The sequence below is a fragment of the Mercenaria mercenaria genome, chromosome 15 (genome assembly GCF_021730395.1).
Source record: "Mercenaria mercenaria strain notata chromosome 15, MADL_Memer_1, whole genome shotgun sequence".
Taxonomy (NCBI): domain Eukaryota; kingdom Metazoa; phylum Mollusca; class Bivalvia; order Venerida; family Veneridae; genus Mercenaria; species Mercenaria mercenaria.
The window spans coordinates 40780786-40808444 of NC_069375.1; the positions used below are offsets into that span (position 1 = coordinate 40780786).

The 27659-nt window shown below is 35.8% G+C and overlaps 1 protein-coding gene and 1 long non-coding RNA gene across 3 annotated transcripts in view; both read left to right on the forward strand.

Annotated features, from left to right (window-relative positions):
- The window catches only part of LOC123552016 (phosphatidylinositol 4-phosphate 5-kinase-like protein 1), a 39464-nt gene extending 26198 nt beyond the window's left edge, over positions 1–13266 (forward strand). For both annotated transcript variants that reach the window (XM_053525078.1, XM_053525079.1), the window contains 4 exons: positions 444–516; positions 792–948; positions 6913–7025; positions 12775–13266. In XM_053525078.1, coding sequence (XP_053381053.1) covers positions 444–516; positions 792–948; positions 6913–7025; positions 12775–13229 — 798 coding nt within the window. In that variant the 3' untranslated portion in view covers positions 13230–13266. The remainder of the gene's footprint in view (positions 1–443; positions 517–791; positions 949–6912; positions 7026–12774) is intronic.
- LOC128549043 (uncharacterized) overlaps positions 1–25978 on the forward strand; it is a 49621-nt gene extending 23643 nt beyond the window's left edge. The window contains exon 2 of the long non-coding RNA XR_008367445.1: positions 20969–25978. This is a non-coding gene — a long non-coding RNA (uncharacterized LOC128549043). The remainder of the gene's footprint in view (positions 1–20968) is intronic.
- Positions 25979–27659: the final 1681 nt, after the last annotated feature.

Below are 27659 nucleotides of genomic sequence, written 5' to 3' on the forward strand. Positions count from 1 at the left end.
ATTGTTGTGTTACTATATCTGTCTTTAACTTTACCCTGCTAAATTTCTAAAATGAGTTGGTCCATCATTCAATTTGGGCAGTACCACTTGAAAGTTAAAGTTGATTGTTAATGTGTAAAATGTAAGTCTGATATGGAGAAGTAACGAAAGTTGTCTAACCAGTATCGTATATCTGTAGAAACACAATCATGAAGAATGTTTTTGTATAACAGTTTAAAGCATCTAAGATAGTTCATTGAATTTCATAAGGCCCAGAGACATTTTACAAAATTCACATTTCATTTCATCTTCAGATTTAAATTTTAACAAGCTTCATGGTGCCTTTTCATTTTCCCACACAGCTGTGAAGAAGTGGCTTTTACTCGAGATTCATCAGACTGACTAACAGTTTTCTTTGAAATGGATCTGAATGCAAAAGTATGTATTTTCCATATTTTTTTCAGCCACACCCATCTGGAAAGAAGACAATCCTTGTTCTGAAAGACCAGAATTTTATGGGAGAGGCTTTAAGTCTAGGTAAGTTTGATTTGATTCTGCGATGTTTTGTAAACATATATTTAAGGTGAGGTGAGTGATACAAGGCCTTTATGGCCCTCCTGTTTGAGTTAACACTGATTTTATTCACCTCTGAATTCAGAAAAGTTTGTCTGTTCATAAATATTAATAAAATTTAATTAAACATGACTATTACAATATCAGTATTTCTTTTAACATACCAACATTACCTCAACGGAATGGTTAAGCAAAATGGAAATAAACTAACAAATAACTAATGATATTTTTGTCTCCAGGTAACCAGCGGGACTGGTTCCTAACACAACTGCGGGCAGATGTGGACTTCTTGTTGACTATCAATGTACAAGATTACAGTTTGTTGCTAGGACGACATCCACTTCATGTGAGCGAGAAAAAAGAGTCAGTTGGCAACCTTGTCTTAAGAATGAAAAAGTAATTTTATTTCACTGCTTATAAAATTCTTTGAAAAACTAGTCAAGATGCCACCATAATGATTAAGTGTGGGTTAAGATGATATAAGCTAAGTTCATTATAAAGTGTGATCCAGTCTTCTTAGTAGATAGTTTCCTCTCTTTATAAAAAACTGGAAGTTTCTGTGACTGAACAGTTAGGAATTTTGTATTGTTTTACACTCAGGAAGGTTTCCTGGGTTATAGAATGTCATACTTTGTTGTATTTGAAAGCTGATCATTTTCTCAGATATCACAAGAATGCTTCCAGTACTGAAAATGATATTACCTGTCATCAGGGCTCCGGAAATTTTGAAAACTCAATCAGTCCGAAAAGAAATCAGGACATCGGCGCTACCCCACCCGCTGTATTACCATATACATTATATTTGTAAAACGTGATTGAGTAAAGAAATTAGTATGTCATGCATTAAAAATGATTTACCGGTCTCCGCCAGTTACCATACAATGAAAACAGTCATTGAGTGTTATATATAATCGTTAGTTTGCTTAAATTTCGATGTTTTTTCCAAGAAAATACTTGCAAGGATAAAATTGCAAAGGCATTGTTTACTTGGCACCATGTAACTAATTTTTTGTCCAAAAGCCAACGCACGTGACTTCGGTACCGTATACACGGCAGGTACTTCATGATATTTCCTCATTATTTGACGGATTTTTATGAAATACAATGTGTCAAAGTGATTTACTCGACACAGTCTCTGCCAAACATCCTCAGTATTTTTAGAGCACTCTGCCACGGACCAAATGTGTATGTTATGTGAACGCTGAGATCAAATTTCCCGTGTGTATGTACCAAAAGGTCACGTGGGTTGGCCGCGGATATATCATTTCACTGGCGTTATACTTCAGTAAGTAACTACATTTTGTAAAGTTTTATGTTCTGTTCTGATGTAAACAAAATATCATAATGAAACATTTTTAAAGACCAATTTGATAAACTGGCCGTCCGCCACTCCGGTTTTCTTTATCATTCGGGTTTGCCAGTCCTTTTTATTGTACAGTCGGGTTGCAAAGACGATTTTCTGTACTTCTTTCAGCTGGACTGCCAAATGAATCATGTAATTTTTACAAATCAAGTAATTATAGAAAATACTTACATATCAGTTTCCTGTGTGATGTCTTATTGAATGCAATGACCATTTGTTTCTTTTTACCCATCTTCAATCAGCTGTTTGAAATAAAACAATCTGTCAGCTAATGGTCTATATAAAAGAAGTGGATTCCCATCAAAACCACTTGGATCCAGTCAGAAGCATTTAGAAACCAGTCAAAAATAGTCAGCTGCCTGCAAACATTAAAGGATGTGCCGCGCGAGCACTTTTGTGTCACGTGCTAATTACGGACCGATTGCCAAGGTGACAATCAGACCGTTTGACACGTTTATTGATTATCTGAGGGTGTGATCAACAATTTCCTGCTTTTATCGGACTGATTTTTTTTTTGTTTTTTTGTCACTATATGAATCAGTCTGAAAAATCAAAATTTTGTCCCAAACCGGCAAATTTCCGGAGCCCTGTTCAGTATACATGTTTTATTGTCAAAGTGCCATTACTAACAACTTAACTGTATCCTGACGCCATTGAGTCGGGGCATCCATATCCTTAAAAGGACCATATATGGCAAGTAGGAAGTGACTACTCAGTGTTACATGTGAAGCTGTCCAAAATGTAGTTCCATGTTGTTGATGAAATATGGTATTATGAGGCATATAAGGATGTGGCAGGTTTTTTTTTGGCTAAGTTTTATTAGCTCGTCTGATTTTTAAAAAAAGTCTGCGAGGTATTGTCGTCACTTGATCGTTTTCATTGGTTAAATTTTTTGTTTAGGTCCACTTCTCTTAAAAACTGTAAGAGCTGCAGCTTTGAAACTTTGCACACATGTTTATCATCATCAGATGACTATGTAGGTAAAGAACCATAACTCTGATATGCATTTTGTCGGAATTCTTTTTAGTACTTAGAAAATTTGAGTTTCTTGGTTAAAATTTTTGTTTAGGTCCACCTTTTCTCAAAAGCAATAAGAGGTACAGCTTGGAAACTTTACACACTTGTTTATTATCATTAGTTGAATATATTGGCTAAGAAACATAACTCTGATTTGCATTTTGTCAAAATTATGGCCCTTTTTGTACTTAGAAAATCTGAACTATAACTATTTTCTTACATACTCATCATGTTGCTTATTCTATTGAGAAAAGATCTAGACCACTTTCATTGTGAATTTCCAGGCTTTAGTTTTATTGCTTGAGAAAATGTCTACATACGCGTAATTGCTATACAGCATTATTTCATGGGAGCATTTTCAAAGGGTGTTGTTTTTAAAAACAGATCATTAACTGGCTATAAATGGTTTTCATATTGTTTAACCTTTAAGCTGCTAAATTTCTAAAATGGACTGGTCCATCATTCAATCTGGGCAATACCATTTATTATTCCAAGGGGAGTTCACTGAAATTTTACTGACTGAATAGCAGACAGCGCAGACTATGATCAGACTACACGTATGTGCAGGCTGATCTTGGTCTGCACTGGTCGCGAAGGCAGAATCATCTGCCGCCAGCACAGGCTAAGGGTTAAATGCTCTGAAGTATTGAAAATGAGGTCTCAAGAGTATTGGTATATGAAATAAAAAAAAATTGATCTCAATAAGTATATTGTAAGGAAAAGGAGGATATTGATTTTACTTTTCATTTACTGTTCAGTTTGTGCAGAAAACAGGAGAATAATTAAGTAAGAACCTTAGTTACTTCATTCAGTATGGTTAGAATGCTTCAGTGAGTTGGTGATTTGTCAGTGCTATGTGCCGCTGACTATATTTTGAGTTAATACAACCAATACAGGTAAATTGCTAGTTTAGGTTTTAGAAAACCATCAGCAGCTAGACTATGTATAATAATTAGAAACTTCTAGTCTGAACTTGGTGTCAAGGTTAAACAGTTGAGCTTGGAAACCAGTATCAGAATGCAACCTTGTCATTGGTCAGTTTCAAGACTGAACAAAGAATTAACCAATCAGATGCATGGGTTTTGAGACTGGTTCCCACAATTAGCTTTATAAGATTGAACCATGATCATATTAGCCTAAGTTTCAGTGGCTTCTAAGGACATAAATTCCACTGGTCCTCAAATCGAAATGATGGCTTTCATGAGCTTAATTTTATTTTATCCAAAGATGAGACACTTAGGGTATAAAAAATTATACTGTCAGACACATCAAAAATATTTAACATACATACTCGTTTGTTCTGAAAAGAAATGTTTTACTCAGATTCTGTATCAAGATGTGTAAATGTAAGTAGCATAAAACCTGTATTAATCAGTCCATCGATTGAGTGATCCAATTTTAACTAAAGGCAGGTGAAAATAAAATAAAAATATCAGTTCAGGAAGTTAGCTAACTGACTGCTTTAACCCTTACCATGCTGGACACGATTGGTTCTGCCTTTGCGACCAGTGTAGATCATGATCAGCCTGCACATCTGTGCAGTCTGATCATGATCTGCACTGTTCGCTTTTCAGCCAATATCTTTTTTGGTAAGCACCCCTTTTAGCAGTTGATGGTACTGTCCAAATTGAAAGATGGACAAGTCCATTATAGAAATTTAGCATGGTAAGGGTTAAGGCAAGTGGCTGCTTAAAACAGGTGACTGCTAAGTTTGATTTTGTTTGAGTTAAATTCAGTTTCTGAAATGGTGTCATTTTATTCAGTACTTTAGAATAAATTCACCATTTTCAGCTTCATCCCCCCATTCAAGATCCATTAAAGCATTAAAAATTAAGGAGTTTGGAAAACAGTCTATAACTGCAGCACCTGACTGGCTGCTTGTTGAATAGTTTAAATTGACCAATAGCAAGATTGTATTCTGAGACAGGTCTACAATGCTGGAACCATGTTTCTTGAAATTATCAACAGTAGACAGTTGCTGGTAGCAGAGGAAAGTTTTCTTCTGCTACCTTAATTCAGTAGGGAGAACACAGATCTCCAGATAGCAGAGTCATGAGTTTGATTCCTGGGCAAAGTGTTTGTTCTCTGTGATGATTAATAAAAGACATTGTTTTTTGAAATCATATGTCATGCACCTCTGATTTATGTGGGATAATTCATAGTTTCTCTTGGAGAACAGAAAAGTACTGGTACAGAATGCAGGAACACTGATTACCTTAACTTGACATTGGTACATTACTGAAATACTGTTGAAAATGGGGCTAAAACCAAAACAAATGAAGGAAAGTTTTCATTTATTTGCTGAGTAAATGCAAGTAAAACATGTGGTAAAACATGACTCAATGCTACTGTCAGATTTACGACATTTGACTGTCTTGATATTTGCCCTACACTTGTTATGGTCAGATATTCTTCTAGTTGTTTACCTTTTTTGTGCCCCCACCACACAATAGATTTGGTCTTGTCCGTGCGTGCTTCCGTCCGTCTGAAAAATGTTTGTGGCGCACCTAGCTCAAAAAGTATTAATTTTGATATAAATTGATGAAACCTTGCTTGAATCTTTATCATGATATGCACTTTTTTTCGTCTGGCTCCACCCCCCATTTCCAGAGTTATGGCCCCTGAAATAGTCAAAAATGCACATTTTCACCTTGTGACGCGCCTAGCTCAAAAAGTATTTCATATAAATTGATGAAACCTTGCATGAGTCTTTATCATGATATGAACTTGGTCACCTTCTGTTTTACGTCTGGCTCCACCCCCTATTTCCAAAGTTATGGCCCCTGAAATAGTAAAAAATGCACATTTTCACCTAAAGATGTATCTAGCTCAAAAAATATTTGATGTAAATTCATGAAACCTTGCATGAGTCTTTATCATGATATGAACTTGCGCACCTCCTATTTTTCGTCTGGTTCCACCCCCTATTTCCAAAGTTATGGCCCCTTAAATAGTTAAAAATGCACTTTTTCACCTAATGACGTGCCTAGCTCAAAAAGTATTTGATGTAAATTCATGAAACCTTGCATGAGTCTTTATCATGATGTGACCTTGTACACTTGGCATTCTTCTTGAGATTTTAATGCTAATTACAGAGTTATGGCCATTGAAATAGCCAAAATAGTGGATTTTTTGTTTGTGATGCTTATAGCTCAAAAAGTATATGGCCTAGAATAACGAATCCTTTGTTGAGGCTATACCCCCTTTATACTGCAAACATTTTATTTATTGCCCCTTATTTGTGACAAATGTACCAGTGGGGGCACACCCTGTGTCCTACAGTTATGTAAAAGTAATATATAGAATTGCAAGTACTATAAGCTTAATACCCCAGTTATTGCTAGTGACTGAATAGAATGTAGTACCAGTGAAACCTTTATAGAACAATACCTGTGGGAAAATTGAAGTTGTGTTGACTTGATATCTTAATATTCAACGATATGTAATGATGTAAGAATATTTAAAAAAAAAACACATTCTGCATATTACTTTGCATAAAATGTTTTTAGTATTTGTATTTATTAACAGTTTTTAGTATTTGTATTTTTTAAACACCTTTTATTATTAACATTTTTTGGTTTTCGTATTTATCAGTGTTTTTAAAGGTCCAATACTAACGAAAGTGAACATTTTAATTTCTTTTAAAAAGCACATAAACTATTTCATTTTATTGGAAAATGAAAGTTGGTATGTAAAAATTCGAAATAAATCGCAGTATATGTACAATTATTTTTCTATGAAGTATGAAGAAAGTTAAAAAGACCTGGGGGGTCATTCTGTCGATTCATTGAAATTTCAACATAATACACATACATTTCTTTGAGTTCCAAAGACCTTCTGTAAATTTTGACCTGCCAATCTTCATTATTTAGTGTCTTGCAGAAGTCTATGCACTGGCTATGAAAAAAATTGCCAACTTACTTTCCCTTAGTAATGGACCTTTAAGTATTCATATATAAACGCATTGTTCAATGTTACAGATCATTTGGACACGAGAAAAGTACTCAGCCTTTGATAGAAGACAATGAAGAAACTGGTGCTACACAAAATCAACAACCTGATGGTGATACTGCACCTCATGTGCACGCTGATGGTAATACATTTTTATATAAAAAATGTTTAACTTGTGTCATACTTTATTCAAGGTGAAAAACCTCTAGGTGCAACTTTTACATTTCTCTATCAATCATTTTTATACAAACAGGATTCAATTAACTTGAGTTAAGAGTTAAAACTACCGGTACTCACTAACTTGGGGGGTGGGGTGAAAATTTTCAACTTTTTCACTTAGCCGAGTTTGGCACTAAATGTATAGCAGACATTTAGAAATACCTAAATAAGTTGGATAAGCACTTTCACAATATTCAGGTTTAAATAATTATGTCTCCCCCCTCCCCCCAGTGGGGGAGACATATTGTTTTTGCCCTGTTTGTCTGTCCGTCCGTCTGTTCATTTCATTTCTGATCAATAACTGGAGAACCATTTGACCTAGAACCTTCAAACTTCAAAGGATGGTAGGATATATAGAGTAGATGACCCCTATTGTTTTTTGGCTCATTCCATCAAAGGTCAAGGTCACAGGGGCCTGAACATGGAAAACCATTTCCGATCAATAGCTTGAGAACCACTTGGCCCAGAATGTTGAAACTTCATAGGATGATTGGAAATGCAGAGCAGATGATTTCTATTGATTTTGGGGTCACTCTGTTAAAGGTCAAGGTCACAGGGGCCAGAACATGGAAATCCATTTCTGATCCGTAACTTGAGAACCATTTGACCCGGAACCTTCAAACTTTAAAAGTTTATAGTACTTACAGAGTAGATGACCCCTAGTGTTTTTGGGTTTACTCCATCAAAGGTCAAGGTCACAGGGGCCATCTGCCCATTACACTTCATTTTCGATCAATAACTGGAGAACCTTTTGACCTAGAACCTTCAAACTTCATTGGGTGATAGGGCTTACAAAGTAGATGATCTCTATTACTCTCGAGGTTACTAGATCACAGGTCAAGGTCACAGGGGCTTGAACATGGAAAACCGTTTCTGATCAATAACTTGAGAACCACGTGACCCAGATTGTTGAAACTTCATAGGATGATTGGAAATGTAGAGTAGATGACCCCTAATGATTTTTGGCTCACTTGATCAAAGATCAAGGTCACAGGGGCCATAAATTGGAAAACCTTTTCCGATCAGTAACTTGAGAACCATTTGACCCAGAACCTTCAAACTTCATAGGGTGATAGGACTTACAACGTAGATGACCCCTATTTATTTTGGGGTCACTTGAGCTAAGGTCAAGGTCACAGGGGCCTGAACATGGAAAACTCTTTCCGATCAATAACTTGAGAAATGGTTGGCCCAGAATGTTGAAACTTCATAGGATGATTGGACATGCGGAGTAGATGACGCCTTTTTATTTTGGGATCACTCGATCAAAGGTCTGGGCCACAGAGGCCAGATTCCAATCCATAACTTGAGAACCACTAGGCCCAGAATGTTGAAACTTCTTGGGATGATTGGACATGCCGAGTGGATGATCCCTATTGCAGCCAACCATTGGTGTCTCTTGGACTTTGGCTCCTGTCCCCTATTGACTTCTTGCCTATTACTACTATGCATTGGGGGAGACATGCACTTTTCTACAAAAGCATCTACTAGTTTTTGTAGAGAATTTGATTTTCACCTAAAACTTGTAACAAGTTGCTAAACTCATAATGGATTCAGGTCTTTATAGTAAAACAAATTACAATACTGGCTGTCTGTAAAGACACTAATGCTTAATACAGAAAAAAAACAATTTACAACTTTTTCTCATGACCATTTGATATGTGTTCAGTAAACTTGGTCAGAACTGTTTCCAGGCTTTTTAAAGGATTCTGATATAACTTCACCATGAAGTCTAGATATATGTGGCATATATTTCAAGGTTAAGTTGAGGCATGGCAGAGTTATGACTTTTGGACAAATGGGTATTGCTGGTGTATTTATCACTCAGTGAAAGCTCTAGTTTAAGTTTAAAATTATTATTGCCTACTTATTATTTGTGGGGTGGGGGTGTATATAGGAGTGAGCTTGTCGGTCACATAGTGACAAGGTGAGCTTTTGTGATCACCCTTCGTCCGTCGTCCGTCTCAGTCCGTCTGTGCGTCTTGTGCGTCCGTCCGTCAACAATTTCTTGTCTGCACGATAGTGGTTTCATTTATGATTTTATTTTAACCAAACTTGCACACAACTTGTATCACCATAAGATCTCGGTTCCTTTCTTGAACTGGCCAGATCCCATTATAGGGTCCAGAGTTACGGCCCCTGAAAGGGCCAAAATTAGCTATTTTGACCTTGTCTGCACAATAGCAGCTTTATTTATGATTTGATTTTTACCAAACTGGCACACAACTTGTATCACCATAAGATCTTGGTTCCTTTCTTGAACTGGTCAGATTCCATTATGGGTTCCAGAGTTATGGCCCCTGAAAGGGCCAGAATTAGCTATTTTGACCTTGTCTGCACAATAGCAGCTTCATTTATGATTTTATTTTAACCAAACTTGCACAAAACTTGTATCACCGTAACATCTTGGTTCCTTTGTTGAACTGGCCGGATTCCTTTATGGGTTCCAGAGTTATGGCCCCTGAAAGGGCCAGAATTAGCTATTTTGACCTTGTCTGCACAATAGCAGCTTCATTTATGATTTGAATTTAATCAAACTTGCACAAAACTTGTGTCACCGTAAGATCTGAGTTCCGTTCTTGAACCGGCCAGATCCCATAATGGATTCCAGAGTTATGGCCCCTGAAAGGGCCAAAATTAGCTATTTTGACCTTGTCTGCACAATAGCAGCTTCATTTATGATTTGATTTTAACCAAACTTGCACAAAACTTGTATCACCACAAGATCTTAGTTCCTTTCTTGAACTGGCCAGATTCCATCATGGGTTTCAGAGTTATGGCCCCTTAAAGGTCCAAAATTGGCTATTTTGGCTTTTGCAGCCATATAGAGACTTCATTTATGGTTTTATTAGCTCATCTGATTTTTTGAAAAAAATGATGAGTTATTGTCATCACTTGAGCGGTTGTTGGCGTCGGCGTCGGCGTCGGCATTGCCTGGTTAAGTTTTATGTTTAGGTCAGCTTTTCTCCTAAACTATCAAAGCTATTGCTTTGAAACTTGGAGTACTTGTTCACCATCATAAGCTGACCCTGTATAGCAAGAAACATAACTCCATCTTCCTTTTTGCAAGATTTATAGCCCCTTGTGTACTTAGAAAATATTAGATTTCTTGGTTAAGTTTTATGTTTAGGTCAACTTTTCTCCTAAACTATCAAAGCTATTGCTTTGAAACTTGGAATACTTGTTCACCATCATAAGCAGACCCTGTACATCAAGAAACATAACTCCATCTTGCTTTTTACAAGATTTATTGCCCCTTTTGGACTTAGAAAATCAGTTTTCTTGGTTAAGTTTTATGTTTAGGTCAGCATTTATCCTAAACTATCAAAGCTATTGCTTTAAAACTTGCAACACTTGTTCACCATCATAAGTTGACCCTGTACAGCAAGAAACATAACTCCATCCTGCTTTTTGCAAGATTTATGGCCCCTTTTGGACTTAGAAAATATCAGATTTCTTGGTTAAGTTTTATGTTTAGGTCAGCTTTTTCTCTTAAACTATCAAAGCTATTGCTTTGAAACTTGCAACACTTGTTCACCATCATAAGCTGACCCTGTACAGCAAGCAACATAACTCCATCCTGCTTTTTGCAATAATTATTGCCCCTTTTGGACTTAGAAAATCATTTTCTTGGTTGAGTATTATGTTTAAGTCAACTTTTCTCATAAACTATCAAAGCTATTGCTTTAAAACTTGGAACAGTTTTTCACCAGCATAAGTGGACACTGTACATCAAGAAACATAACTCTATCCTGCATTTTGCAAGAATGATGGCCCTTTTTAGACTTAGAAAATCATGGGTAGGACAATATTTCTATTACACAAAAAAAATCAGATGAGTGTCAGCACCCGCAAGGCGGTGCTCTTGTTTGATATAAACTTCCAAAATATCTTCAACAACAATAAATCTTGGATTCCATGACAAATCAGATCCATTCGTAGGTTCCAGAGTTATTTTATATCTGATTACCTCCCCTGATTGTAATCAAAATGGATTTATATCAGTAAGTACTTATAGGACTTATTTGAAATTTCATTATTGTCATTAGTTGGACTGAGCCAATGAGGGTAGATAACTATGGACTGATTTTATGTCAAATTACCTCCCTTTATTTCAAATTAAAATGGGTATATCTCCATAACTAATGAAGATATTGATCTGAAATTTCATTTATGTCAACAGATTTATTTGGCAGATCCTTTTTTTGTTCACTTACAATTTTTTTTTTTAATTACTTCCCATTTACGTTACTATAAATATCTTATTTTTAGTAACTTTTTTGTTATTGGCCATAGGGAAAAACCGAGACCACTTTTCTGTGATACAACATGGATGGTACCTCCAATTTTTAGGTGTATTTTGACATATCTGTACCTTGTAAGAATTTGTTTTTCTTTTTGGTTAAATTTCTTCCCTTTGTTGTTCCTGTCCTTTGGATTTAGATATTTTTTCTGAGGACCTTCTTGTGCAATGATAACAGGTGAGCGATATAGGGCCATCATGGCCCTCTTGTCATGGTTTCCGGACAATAACTCATGAAAGCCTCAGCAGATTTAAATAATTTTTGGTACACAGGTGTAACATCATAAAATACAGGTCAAGTTCGACTTTGAGGTCAGTAGGTCAAAGATCTAGGCCACAATGACCCGGAACAGTTAAACGGTGTCCGGATGATAACTTGAGAACTCTAGGACCAAGGATCATAAATTTTGGTAAACAGGTGTAACATCATAAAGTACAGGTCAAGTTCGACTTGAGGTCAGTTGGACAAAGGTCAAGGTCACAATGACCCAGAACAGTTAAAATGTTTCCAGGTGATAACTTGAGAGTGCTTGGGCCTAGGATCATAAATTTTATTACGCAGGTGTAACATCATAAAATACAAGTCAAGTTCGACTTTGAGGTCAGTAGGTCAAGGTCACAATGACTCAGAACAGTTGAATGGTTTCCGGATGATAACTTTAGAAGGCTTGGGTCTAGGATCATGAAAGTGATAGGTAGCTTGGTCATGACAAGTAGATGACTCCTATTGAATTTGAGGTCAGTCGGTCAAGAGTAAAGGCCACAATGACCTGGAACAGTTAAACGGTTCTTGGATGATAACTTGAGAATGCTTGGGCCTAGGATCATGAAAGTTTATGAGAATGTTGATCATGACCAGCAGATGACAACTATTGATTTTGAAGTCAGTAGGTCAAAGGTCAAGGTCACATTAACCCAGAACAGTTAAACTGTTTCCGGACGATAACTTGAGAATGCTTGGGCCTAGGATCATGAAACTTAATAGGGAGGTTGATCATGACCAGCAGATGACCCCTATTGATTTTGAGGTCAGTAGGTCAAAGGTCAGGGTTACAGTGACCTGGAACAGTTAAACCGTTTCTGGACGATAACTTGAGAACGCTTGGGCGTAGTATCACGAAACTAAATAGGGAGGTTGATCATGACCAGCAGATAACCCCTATTGATTTTGAGGTTCAGCTTTGACATTGGCTTACTTCTTTGACAAAGCCGTATTGTGGGGGTATAATTTGTCACTCCTGTGACAGCTCTAGATGCAAACAGTACCAATATATTGACTTCCTTGTGTCATTTGATTTTCATCGTCAGAATTGAATGTTAATGCTGGCTAGTAATTGTGTTACCCTGATTAAAACTTACTTTTTTTCAGGTACCCCTTTACATCAGAATCAAACAGAGACTGTTGAAATGCAATCAATTACTGTAAACCAAGACACTGCATCTCCAACAGAGTCACCACTAAAACAGCCAAGCATCAAATCGCCAAAAAAGTCACCTGTTAAGAATAACGCTGTATCACCTGCTCAGAAAAGGAATGTAAGTTTTCTCCGATCACTGTCTGATAAAGATTATCTGGACTCAACAGGACTGCTATTTCATAATCGGAGGCTGTTGGTAAACAGTGAAAACAGTTTGCATATAGTTGATGGCACAGATTTACGATATTACATTGGAGTTATAGATTTCTTTACGCAGTTTGGATGTCGACAGAGAATTGCAAAGTTTTTTAAGGACATTAAAACATGCTGCGGTAACCATTCTACCGAGCCACCACAGGTTTACGCAGAGAGATTTTATCAATTTATTAGCGAAAGAGTTGTTTGATAAAATTTTGTGAATATTGTCAGAAATAACTTGAAAGCCATATGAGACGTCATGAGAAAACATAACATAGTTTTCGTGACAACATGGTTTCAGACACGGCAATTCCGTGGGAGTAGGATCCATGTGTTCAATTTTTAAATTCAAAAAAAGTTTTAACGTTCGATGGATTAACGTGCGAGACTCAGCCTGGATCCATGAATGGTCCACCCACTATGTATGATTTTCAGCAGTCTATTTCTGGACTGAAACTAGATTTAAGGGACCACGGATAGAAGTGATAAAGAATGCAATATTTATAATAAATTTGTGATACAAAAGCTGGTAATAACCTCTAGACAGCCAAGGGGAAGTAACTTACGTTCAACAAGGATAACTTCTGATTGATCCATAAATAAACAGCAAATCAGCAACTTTTAATGGCTGCATGTTGTCATAGCAACATATTTAGAAAGTTTTAACTGCATCAGCATTATAGATTTTTAAAATATAAAGCTTTTAAACAGATCGGGAATATAATGCACAATTCTGAACAAATTACATTTTTTTTTCAGTGATTTATTGAAATATAGCGTTTCATAATATTTTATATAATTTTTACTGTTTCAAACAGTGACATTACAAAAATGATAATTTCTTTTGTACGGAACTACACTGGAATAAGGAAGAGTACGAATTAAAGATAATGGAAATTGTTATCAAAAATATACTTCTAGAACAATGCTGATGTGTGTGTATATACACTATTAAAGAATATCTAAGTTAATTTCCACCATATTGATATTCATGAGACGATTGTAAATCTTACAGAACAACTTCAGTTTTTCAACATGAACATTGTAAAGTCAAGTTGTTGTTCTTGATGTCAGGTTGCTGCACATGACATCAAGTTGTTATGCTTGATGTCAGGTTGCTGCATGTGACATCAAGTTGTTGTGCTTGACATCAGGTTGCTGCATGTGACATCAAGTTGTTGTGCTTGACATCAGGTTGCTGCATGTGACATCAAGTTGTTATGCTTGACGTCAGGTTGCTGCATGTGACATCAAGTTGTTGTGCTTGACATCAGGTTGTTATGCTTGACATTAGATTGCTGCATTAGATGTCAAGTTGTTGTGTTTGACATCAGGTTGCTGCATGTGACATCAAGTTGTTATGCTTGACATCAGGTTGCTGCAATTGACATCAAGTTGTTATGCTTGACATCAGGTTGCTGCATGTGACATCAAGTTGTTATGCTTGAAAGTTGTTATGCTTGACATCAGGTTGCTGCAGGTGACATCATATTGTTGTACTTGACATCAGGTTGCTGCAGGTGACATCATATTGTTGTACTTGACATCAGGTTGCTGCGTGTGACATCAGGTTGATGTGCTTGACGTCAGGTTGCTGCACATGACATCAAGTTGTTGTGCTTGACGTCAGGTTGCTGCACATGACATCAAGTTGATGTGCTTGACATCAGGTTGCTGTGCTTGACGTCAGGTTGCTGCACATGACATTATGTTGTTGTGCTTGACTGTAGTGTGTTTCATTGTTATGATTTGGCAGAATTTGATCTTTACAATAAAACAGACATGAGCTAAAAAAATATTTGTTTTACATGTAAGATCAAAATATCTTTCACTTGTGAACACATGATCTTACATTTTCATTTGTTGCGACTCCACTCTGGAAAATGGTGCATCTGATGTTCATTTTACAAAGGTGTTTTGATGTTACACCAGAATAACTATACAGTGCTCACTCTCTACAACAACACCCTTTGGGAGACAGGAAAGTTGGTTGTTGTTCAGAGGGAGTAATTGTAGAGAGGTAAAATAAAGAACAATTAGCATATTTTGGAGTCAGTAGCAAGTGTTGTTGCAAGGAGGGAATTGTTGTTCAGAGGATCGCTGTAGAGAGGGAGCACTGTATTCTATATTTATTAATTTATTTCTTCATTGATTTATTTGTATCTTGGATTTTGTCATCTTTGTAGGTAAATTATTGTATATTTAGCACTTGCTTTTCTGTGTTAAGGTGTAATCTTTTTTAAAAGGGGTTTTTTTTTTTCAAATTTTATTCGAAATGTGAATTTCACATTTTAAGGTTTCTTACACGGGGTTTTGTGTATAAAAAATTTAGTTGTGTTTAAGTTTAAGAATGACATCCTTTTAAATATAGTACATTTATGACATATTGTGTAAAAATGCATACATTCCTTTATAAGAAACAAAAAGAAATAATTCTATAAGGTTTACATATGTTTAATGTTGTTTACATATCATATATATTTCATACATATCATTTTCTTCTTGGTCAGAAACATTATTGTTTTATATTACTGGTTTTTACTGGCTTTTTTATTGTACCCTCATGAACAACGAAGTTGTAAGGGGGTTATACTGGTTTCAGGTTGTCTGTCTGTTCATCCATCCCTCTGTCTGTCTGTAGACACAATCTTGTGTGCACCATCTCTCCTCTTCCCATTGGCACAATTTAAAGAAACTTCACACAAGTGATCAGTAACAACAGTAGATGTGCATGGGGCATGTTAGGTTCTTTCAGAATTTGTTTTTGCAGAGTTATGGGACTTTGTTTTTTTGTTACTATACTATATACATAGACACAATCTTGTGCGCACCATCTCTCCTGATCGCCTTGACACAATTTAATGAAACTTCACACAAGTGATCGGTAACAACAGTAGTTGTGCATGGGTCATGTTGGGTTCTTTCAGAAAATTTTTTGCAGAGTTACTGGACTTTTTTTTTTTACTTACTATATACATAGAGTCTGCATATGCAATCTTGTGCATGCTTAATCTCCTGAACCCATGCATACAATGTAATGAAACTTCACACAAGTGATCAGTAACAACAGTAGTTAGTTGTGCATGGGGCATGTTAGGTTCTTTCAGAAAAAAAAATTGCGAAGTTACGGGACTTTGATTTCTGTTACTATACTATATACATACAGTCCACATAATTATGCAATCTTGTGTGCGTCAAATTGCAATGTACTGTGTCAGTGTGTGCGGGGGGTACATTCATCACCTTTAGTGATAGCTCTAGTTTATATAGATATTATGCATGTATTTGATTGTTGTTAAGTGTTGTTTGTGTTTTGGAGATTGCAGATAGTGCTATTTACGGTGATTTTTGGAAAATGCCATATTTTGAAAAAACACTTCAGTAGATGTTTATTTGAAATGTAGATGAAATGACTTACGGATGAAAAAATACTGCCTTTTGATATCAGTTTCTCTGTTTTTGTTATAGTTGTTTCTGAGTTTGTCATACTTAAGTGATGATATCCATAGAACAGTGTATTTCACAAAAGGAAATATTTTGTAATCCATATAGTCGACTGCAAAGCTTTTCATCCACTCTTTCTGAGGTCACTTTCTAACATTACAGTTATAACCTGACCTGACGCCATTTAACCTATATGTTATTATGGTATTGTATCTACCAACTTCACAAAAATCTATCCACTGTCCATCCACAACAGTTTGTTTTACTTTTATCGATTCAATCCATCCACAACAGTTTATTTTACTTTTATCAATTCCATCCACATGAAGTACAATTCTATCATCTAGTCCATTTAATCAGTGTTTATACTACCTCAAATTATGACCTTAGTCCACTACAGATTTGTCTAACTTATATATGCCCTTCATTGGTCTTGCCACTTTTTTCTGATCACCAGCTGTTCCAATCTTTTTGCTTTTTATTTGCCAATCCAACCACTGTTTGCCAGAGGGTAAGTTTTTTTTCACTTTAAAATGTAATTTATCCACATTTTAAATTCTGTCATTCCACATTTCACCCCAACTCTGTTTATTCCAGGACAAGTCAGTTTACACTGAATGCCAAAACAATATTTTTCACTGTTTATCCATCCAGCCTTTCTATTTCCACATCCACTTCCAGTCTGTCCAAACATTACCAATCTGTTTACTACCCAACCATTGTTTATCCACCCAACATTTCTATTTCTACATTCACAGTCAATTTATCCACAGTTTACCATTCTATTAACCCCCAACTGTTGTTTAGCTATTCTATTTTTACATCCACTGCTAATCTATCCACAGTTTACCAATATGTTTACCACTCTACCACATAGTCTGTTTCCCACCCAGCCGTTGTTTCTCCATCCAGCAATTCTTTTTTCAATTTCATGTTCATGCAATTAAATGATTTCACAGTAAATGATTTTGAGTGGGATGGCTAATATAATCACTAATCACTAACTATATCATTATTTTATCACAGGTTGTTTTTTACATTGTATATCTACGTTTGTAGCTTTATTTTACACTCTACAAATTTTTGATTTACTGATATTGGTAGATGTGCAAAATGTTTTATTAACAGATATGTTATTATGTTATAATTTGTTACAAAAATACATACCGGTATACAGCCAAACTTGTGTTAAGCAGCCAGGCAAGGGAATGTACACAGTCTTGCTGCTAAAGGCAGGTGACTGTCTAAGACAAGTTGAAATTACTACAGAAAGTCAATTTTGGGAAGTTATCTAACTGGTTGCTTAAGGCAAGTAGCTGTTTAATACAGGTGGATGCTAAGGCAGGTTCATCTGGGTAAGATTTTTCAGTTTTTAGCTCACCTGAGCCAAAGGCTCAGGGTGAGCTATCATGACCGCTCACCATCCGTCCGAACGTCCGTCTGTCCGTCCACACTTTCCTTAAAACAACATCTCCTCCTAAACCACCAAACCAAATTTGATGAAACTTGACAGGGATGATCCTTGGATGGTCTTCTTTAAAAGTTATTCAAAGAATTGAATTCCTTTCAGAACTCTGGTTGCCATGGCAACCGAAATGAAAAACTTAAAAAATCTTCTTGTCCAAAACCACAAGACCTAGGGCTTTGATATTTGGTATGTAGCATCATCTAATGGGCCTCTACTAAGATTGTTCAAATTATCCCCCTAGGATCAAATATGGCCCCGCCCCGGGGGTCACACGATTTATATAGACTTATATAGGAAAAAACTTTGAAAATCTTCTTGTCCAAAACCATAAGGCCTATGGCTTTGATATTTAGTATGTAGCATCATGTAGTGGGCCTCTACAAAGATTGCTCAAATTATTCCCCTAGGATATAATATGGCCCCGCCCTGGGGTCACATTGTTTCTATAGACTAATATAGGGAAAAACTTTGAAAAATCTTCTTGTCAAAAAACAAAAGGGCCTAGGGCTTTGATGTTTGGTATGTAGCATCATATAGTGGGCCTCTACCAAGATTGTTCAAAGATCCCCCTGGGCTGAAATATTGCCGTGCCCAGGGGGTCACATGGTTTATATAGACTTGTATAGGAAAAACACTTTAAAAATCTTCTTGTCTGAAACCACAAGACCTAGGCTTTTGATATTTGGTATGTAGCATTGCCTTGTGGTTCACTGCCAAGATTGTTCAAATTAGTCCCCTGGGGTGAAAAGAGGCCCTGTCACGGGGTTCCCTAGTTTTACATAGACATATATAGGAATTTTTTTTTACAAATCTTCTTGCCTGAAACTGCAAGGCCTGTGCTTTTGATATTTGGTATGTTGCATTGCCTAGTGGTCTACTACCAGAATTGTTTAAATTATTCCCCTGGGGTGAAAAGAGGCCCTGCCACGGAGTTCCCTAGTTTTACATAGACATATATAAGAAATTTGTTTAAAAATCTTCTTGTCTGAAAGTTCAAGGCGTATGCCTTTGATATTTTGTAGGTGCCATTGCCTAGTTGATCTCTAACAAGATTGTTCGAAATATGCCCCTGGGATGAAAAGAGGCCCCGTTCCAGGGGTCACTTGATATATGAGTTATGTAGGAAAAAATACTTCAGATATTATCAGATCATATTTCCAAGACTGTTTCATTATATTTACCTGATGACCCAAAGTGATAAGGGTCACCCGACTGTGACCTTGACCTACTGACCTACTTTCTTGTTTTTAAGGTACAACCTTGAAATTTGGATGACATGTTCAGCTTTGCACACTGATCTTAAAACTGACTTTCAGTGACCATGAATGTGACCTACTGGCCTACTTTCTTGTTTTTTAAGATACAGCCTTGAAATTTGGATGGCATGTACAGTTTTGCACACTAATCTTAAAACTGACTGTCAGTGACCATGAATATGACCTATTGACCTACATTCTTGTTTTTTAAGCTTTAGCAAAGAAATTTGTTCAAGCAAGGAACTTCACTCAGGTGAGCGATATAGGGCCATCACGGCCCTCTTGTTACAAGAAGTTGTCATGTAAATTAATTGTAAGTCATGTACCTTTCATCTTTTGCCACCATAATGAAATAATTGATGAAAATTTTTTTTTCCTTAAAAAAGCATATCAAATAGAAGTCATATTATTCATACATTTTAGTAATTTAAATTATTTTTTCGCAGATTAGTTATTCAAAATAGGGATTGAAATTTATGATATTTATTGTGACAGATATAATTTTTTATCAATAAATTAACAAGTGTTGATATTTCTCAGATATATATTTTTTATTAAATGATAGTTCACTGTGTATTGTTGAAGTGTGCTGTGATACATTAGCGTATATTTTAAAAATGTACTTTAACCCGACTGTATGATATCCTTAAATCATCTTTGAAGTGGGAATTAAATAAAGTTGCATCACTACATATTCCTGTTGTGAAATATATATAGCAATTCAAATTTATATGACTAGTTGTTGTTTACACGGTTTGAATCTCTGCCTCCAGTCAGCTGCAGTATGTTTGGACAACATTGTATAATATATAGACATTTTTATCTGTCTAATCAATGTTCGAGGGTCAGGTGCAAAGCAAAATTTTTTCCCAAAAATAAGTTTGGGGATTGGGGTTGGGGGCACTTATATTTGTCCTTGTCCATTCTTCTGTCTGGACATCTGGATGTCTACCCATTCAAAATTGTGCCATGCTTAGACCTACAGTCATCAGGCATAGTAGGATTGCTATTCAGCATGTGAAGTTGTGCTCCTGGGGCTTTGTTTGGGATTTTGCTCTGTAAGACCAGAGTTATGTTTAAATCAAATCAAAAATGTACACAAGGGACCTAAAAGTTTGTGTCACACATATCTCAAAAACTAATTGACCTGGAGTCAAAGAATCATATAATTAGGTAGTTGTGCACCTGGTGATTTGTTTGCAAAACCAGAGTTTTGGCCCTTGACTTTAGAAATATAGATTAAAGATATTATTCAGCTTGGGAATTTAGTTGGGATCCCCCCCTCGGAAAAAATAAAATAAAGTAAATTTTTTACCTTTTTAAGTTCTTGTGTTTCTTGATGATGTTTAATAGTATCCACACAAACATGCCCAAAGGCATCCCTTGACTCAACCCCAATCCAAGGTAATATGAAGTTTACTTTATTATTATTGTTAACCAGGTTTTCAACAAAAACCTGAGTTATTAGATTGGGGTAGATGTCGGTCGGGCCGGCGGGCGGCGGCGGCGGTGTCAGACTGGTGTTTCCGGTCAATAACTTTTGTTTCGGTAAAGATATGTAAATAAAACTTGGTATGTTTGTAGCTTATATCAAGACAAAGGCTGGGATTGATTTTGGGGTTTCTGGAGTCAAGGTCAACGTCACTGTTACTTAAAATAGAAAAAGGGTTTCTGGTCAATAACTTTTGTTTCGGTAAAGATATTTGAATAAAACTTGGTATGTTTGTAGCTTATATCAAGACAAAGGCTGGGATTGATTTTGGGGTTTCTGGGATCAAGGTCAAGGTCACTGTTACTTAAAATAGAAAAAGGGTTTCCGGTCAATAACTTAACTTAGGAATGAGCTATCATGATGAAACTCGGTGTATAGAAAACTTATATAAAGTTGTAGCTTGGGATTGATTTTGGGGTTTCTGGGATCAAGGTCAAGGTCATTGTTACTAAAAATAGGGTTAGGGTTAGCATATCTTCTACATGCATGGAGGGATTTTGATGAAAGTTGGCACAATTGTTCACCATCATGAGACGGAGTGTCATGCACAAGAACCAGGTCCCTAGGTCTAAGGTCAAGGTCACACTTAGAGGTCAAAGGATACAAGAATGAAAACTTTGTCCGGAGCATATCTTCTTCATGCATAGAGGGATTTTGATGTAACTTGGCACAATTATACACCATGATGAGACGAAGTGTCTTGCGCAGTTCCCTTCTAAAGAATTACTTCCCTTTGTTGTTACTATAAATAGCTTATATTGTAACTTTTTCATTACTAGACGTAGGGAAAAATCGAGACCACTTTTCTGTAGTACAACATGCATGTTACATCCAATTTTGAGGTGTATTTTGACCAATCTCTACCTGGTAAGGATTTCTGTGTGGACTTACAATTTTTTTTTTTTAATTTTTTTTTTTTTAAGATTAACTTCCCTTAGTTGTTACTATAAATAACTTATATTGTAACTTTTTTATAATTGACCGTAGGGAAAAATCAAGACCACTTTTCTGTGGTACAACATAGTTGTTACTTTCTAATTTAAGGTGTATTTTAAGGTATCTCTACCTGGTAAGGAGTTTTTTTGTAGACTTAGAAAAACAAAAGAATTACAATGATTACTAAACAACCACAAAATTAAAATTACATCTGCAAATACAGGTGCTAGAGTAAAGAAATTTGCTTTGACGGGCGTATATTGTGACATTCTGGCATTCTTGTTTATTCTTATGAAAAGTGTTGAAAACCTGGTTTCGTGGCATTACAGCGTTTCTTGTTACTTAGTCTTGCATTGTCAACAAGTAGCATATGACTGTACAGTAACAGGAAGTGGGGTCTAAAAACTATTTTATATTCCTTTTTCCAATTCTTCCTTTTATTAATTTGGCAGACCCCTTGTGACAAAATTTGTTACTCATGGTGCTTATCAAATACTTGTGATAAAAATCTTTATATAATATGTTGATGTTACTTAATTGTAATGAACTATTGTTAAATAAATTTAAGGAATTTGTCGAGATTAAAAGAAATACATGTCAGCATACATGTGATCTCCCGCGCGGGAGGGTCAAAATCCCGATTTTTTAACCTTGCCTCCCGTCTCCCGACCAAAACCATATTTCTCCCGCTTTTCAAAAAAAAAAAAAAAAAAAAAAAAAAAAAAAAAAAAAAAAAATCAGTATTATGACTGGGTTGATAATTACCAAGGAGTGCACAGTAAATCAAAGTGTCACCTACTGTTGTGTATTATACATGTTTGACACACATGGAGCTGGAGGAAAGAGTTGTTTTTCACAGGTGAATTATTAATTGTTTGTTTTGATAAGGGATTAGACAAGCAGGGCATTTCCCACCTGTCTCACGGGGCCGATTCTCAATGCCAATTAAGCTCCATTTTTTACCAATTTGAAGCAAAAAAAAACCCCAGTCATAAGAAAATAATTCCCAACTGAAATGAATTTTGATTATTCAAAGAAAAATTTTGCTCGGTAATAAAATCACATAAGTAATTGTTGGAAAAACGAACCCATTACTATTTTTAGAACAGGAGTGTTAATTCCCCTTATGGAGTTACGCCATTTTCTTCCAATGTTTACCAAATTAATTTTGCAACTAAATCGGACATATTTCATTGAAAACTGGATGACAACACACACTCATTTATTTGATAATATCAATCTACATTATTTTGGTAAGGGTAAATACATGTTGATGCATTTCTGTTTTCTATTTTTCATGTCAAAATCATCATTTTTATACGAAAGTGGGTGGGGTAAAGAATTTACATAATTTATGAGTTGTGTTCAGACCAATTTAGAGCTTCGTTTTTTTTTAAGTCCTCGAGTAGAATAATGTTAATGCATGTTCACCTTCATTTCAGACCTAAATTGAGACTTTGTTTCTACAAATTTAATCTGTTAAGAAAGTTAGAACAAGAGGGAGCTTCTGTATGATAGCATGCTCGACTTTTTTCAGTGATTGACTCTGAATTAAAGCTTTGCCAGTAAAAGGGGCAATTAAAGCTTTGCCAGTAAAAGGGGCATAATAGTCAATAGCTTTGAATGTAACAGAGATATTAGACATTATATAAAACTTTAACAAAAAACAATGAAGTTAAAAAGTGGCATAACTCTGTCAAAATTCAAATCAAGAGTTATGAGGATTGTTTCTTCCGGTGTAGACTTATATACATTATTTTGTGGCTGAAAATATTGGATTTTGCCTCTAAGTTATGTGTCCGCGCGCTTAATTTATGTCGATGAAAAACCTCCAGTTTTGAGACCCCAACTCCAGCTGAAAAATGGCAAACCTCCAGTTTTGGGATTCTAAACTTATCACATGTATGCATGTCAGATCACTAAATCAAAAACATGACCATTGCATTTTCAATTACCTTATGACATCAGTGCTAAAAACAAGAAATATTTAAAATGAAGAGCATTTTTTATAATTAAATAAGCAAGGCCTTTGCATTGTTTATTGTGTGATTTATCATAGTACAGATGTATAGGAGGTTAAATAGCCAAGCACCTGAATCATGAACCATGGTAAAATCGGACAATAAACCCTAAATGTCTTGTTAGCTCACCTGAGCCAAAGGCTCATGGTGAGCTTTTGTGACCGCTCAATGTCCATCGTGTGTCATGTGACATGTATCGTGCGTTGTTCGTCCGTTAACATTTTCTAAAAAAATCTTCTTCGTGAAAACCACTGGGCAGAATTACACCAAACTTCACAATAATGATCCTTAGGTGGCCCCCTTTCAAAATTGTTCAAAGATTTGAATTTCATGCAGAACTCTGGTTGCCATGGCAACCAAAAGGAAAAACGTTAAAAATCTTGTCCAAAACTGCAAGGCATAGCGCCTTGATATTTGGCATGTGACATCATCTAATGGTTCTCTATGAAGATTGTTCAAATTGTGCCCCTTGGGTGAAAAGAGGCCCTGTCCCGGGGGTCAGAAGTTTTACATACACTTATATAGGAAAAAAATTTGAAAATCTTCTTGTCTAAAACCACATGACCTAGGCCTTTGATATTTGGTATGTAGCATTTCCTTGTGGTCCTCTACCAAAATGGTTCGAATTATAACCCTGGGGTGAAAAGAGGCCCTGCCCGGGTGTCTCAAGTTCTATTTAGAATTATATAAGAAAAAACTTTAAAAATCTTTTTGGCTGAAACTACAGGGCCTATGCTTTTAAATATTTGGTGTGTTGCATTGCCTTGTGGTCATCTACCAATTTTTTTTTTCAAATTATGCCCCTAGGGTGGAAAGAGGCCCTGCCCTTGGGGTCCCAAATTTAACATAGACTTATATAGGGAAAACAGTATAAAAATCTTCTTGTCTGAAAGTTCAAGGCCTAGTCCTTTGATATTTGTTATGTAGCATTGCCTAGTGGATCTCTAACAAGATTATTCAAATTATGCCCCTGGGGTGAACAGAGGCTCCTCCCTGGGGCTCACTTGTTATATGAGTTATATAGGAATAAATACTTCAAAAATTATCAGATCATATTTCCTAGACTGTTTAATTATAATTACCTGACAGCCCCAAGCGATTAGGGGTCACTTGACTTTGACCTTGACCTACTGACATACTTTCTTGTTTTTTCAAGATAAAGCCTTGAAATTTGGATGACATGTACAGTTTTGTACACCGATCTTAAAACTGACTTTCAGTGACCATGAATGTGCCCTACTGACCTACTTTCTAATATCTTAACATCAGTTTGCCATTTTAAACATGTGGCTTATTTTACTCAGGTGAGCAATTCAGGGTCATCATGACCCTCTTGTTTATATTTATTTATAACATGCTTATTGAAATATTATGATAAACCTTACGATTTTGTAATTTCCTCAGAGGTACGGACATCAACCATTGTTTATTGCAGAATTTACAATGCTCAACTTTTTCCTTTGTTTGACTGAAAGACAGATCTTAGGAAAATCATGTAAAGTGATTGCTTATTTCCCTGTATGCCTATAAATTGTAAGTTTTATCAAATTTATAATTATCAAAAGGTCTTTAATATTTTAATGTAGTATTTGCTTGAATCTCCATTTAATAAATGTAGATTTGCTGTGTTTTGAGAATAAATCAGAGTAATGGTTAAACAAGAGATAGCATTATATTTATGTACATAAGCAGTTGAAACTCGGTATCTTGAATTCAAAGGGGTCTCTGGTGTTTTATTTCAAGATAGTCAGAATTTGACACAAATTTAATACTTTGTAAACATGACAGTCATATACATTTAATTTATGTTTATTTATTTCATGTTTGCAAGACATGATTGTGCCTTTATGTAACAGGCAATATTTTTTTTATGTGAACACATTTTGACATAAATACATATGAATTTGACTGAAGGGACTTCAATTCACTTTGCCACAAGTAAAGTGGTAGTATGCCAACTTTGACTGGAACAGAGTAAAAATAATCTATATTGAGGATTTTTTTATTTGAAATATATTAAGTGGAATTTCAAAGAAATTGAGTTTGATATACTGTGTTCCAGCTGTATACTAAAAAATTGTTGAATTCATCACTATATGAGCAGTGCATGCTGAGTGTTCTGTAAAAACAGCAAAATAAACCATGATGAATGTTTTTCATCTGTTTTTGCATTACCGGTATGTCTCAGGCTGGCAGATATAGATTTATACTTTGGTATGTTTACTGGACATACTACCAGACATATTTTATGATGTCTTTTTTACAAGATATGTTGTAATTTTCCTTGTTTTTTTTTTATCAGTTATATGTGTTTTTGGAGATTAAAACATAAAAAAATTACTTGTGGTTTTTTTTATATGGAATGTATTTCCTTATTTAAATGGGTGAACTTTGACCTGGCTAGATGCTTTCTTAATCAGTTTACATTTTCTAAACACTGTCGGCCAAGTGTGGTAAGAAAATTTTACATACTTGACTAATTATGCCTCCTATCATAGAAGAGCAGATACATTGTTTGCTCACCTGGTCTGTAGGTCCTGTTGTTAGTGGACAACTTGGTTTTCCATTCAATAAAAAGAAAATGCTTTGCCTTACATACAATGGTTTTTGTTTTGTTTTGTTTTGTTGGGTTTAACATAGCACCAACACAATCATAGGTCATATGGCGACTTTCCAGCTTTGATGGTGAAGGAAGAACTAAGATGCCTCTCCGTGCATTATTTCATCACTGGCGGGCACCTAGGTAGAAACACAGACCTTCCGTAAACCAGCTAGATTGCTAATGGTCTTAATTTGATAGGATGATAGCCTTAAGTCACCAAATGACCCATATTGTTTTTTAGGTCAAAAGCCAAGGTCAGAGTGATGTCTAATCTGATAATGATTTCAGATAAATACCTAAAGAATGCTTTGGCCAAGGACTTGCCTGTTATCAGTAGATAACTCCTATCATATTGTGGGTCAACAGGTAAAAGTTCAAGGCCACAATGACCTATATGCTGAAAATGATTTCTGAAAAAAAAAAGGAAACACTGAAGAATGCTTTGGCCAGGGACTTGCTTGTGATAAGTATATTACCCCTATCATATTGGGGGTCAGAGGTCAAGGTCACAATGACCTCTAGGCTGAAAATGATTTCTGATAAATAGCAGAAAAATGCTTTGGACAAGGACTTGCCTGTGGTCAGTAAATGACCTCTAACGCTCTACCATATTGGGGTCAGTAGGACAAAGGCCAGGGTCACTATCAAGTTGCAACCTACTGCCATCAAACTTTAAGGTCAGTAGACATCTCTTCTTGCTTTTGAGGTCACCAAGTCAAAAGTTAAGGTAACAGTATACTTGAGACTGAAAATTACACACCCTGCTACCTCTAACAGGCTGTCATGGGGGAGCGTGTGTTTAAAACAAGAGGGCCATGATGGCCCTATATCGCTCACCTGTTATCATTGCACTTGAGGACAAGAAGGTCCTCAGAAAAACTATCTAAGTCCAAAGGCCAGGAACAACAAAGGAAAGAAATTTAACCAAAAAGAAAAAAAAATTCTTACAAGGTACAGATATGTCAAAATACACCTAAACATTGGAGGTACCATCCATGTAGTACCACAGAAAAGTGGTCTCGGTTTTTCCCTACGGCCAATAATAAAAAAGTTACTAAAAATAAGCTATTTATAGTAACGTAAAAGGGAAGTAATTAAAAAGAAAATTGTTGTAAGTGAACAAAAGAAGGATCTGCCAAATAAATCTGTTGACATAAATGAAATTTCAGATCAGTTTCTTCATTAGTTACGGAGATATACCCATTTTAATGTGAAATAAAGGGAGGTAATTTGACATAAAATCAGTCCATAGTTATCTACCCTCATTGGCTCAGTCCAACTAATGACAATAATGAAATTTCAAATAAGTCCTAAGGACTTACTGATATAAATCCATTTTGACTACAATCAGGGGAGGTAATCAGATATAAAATAACTCTGGAACCTACGATTGGATCTGATTTGTCATGGAATCCAAGA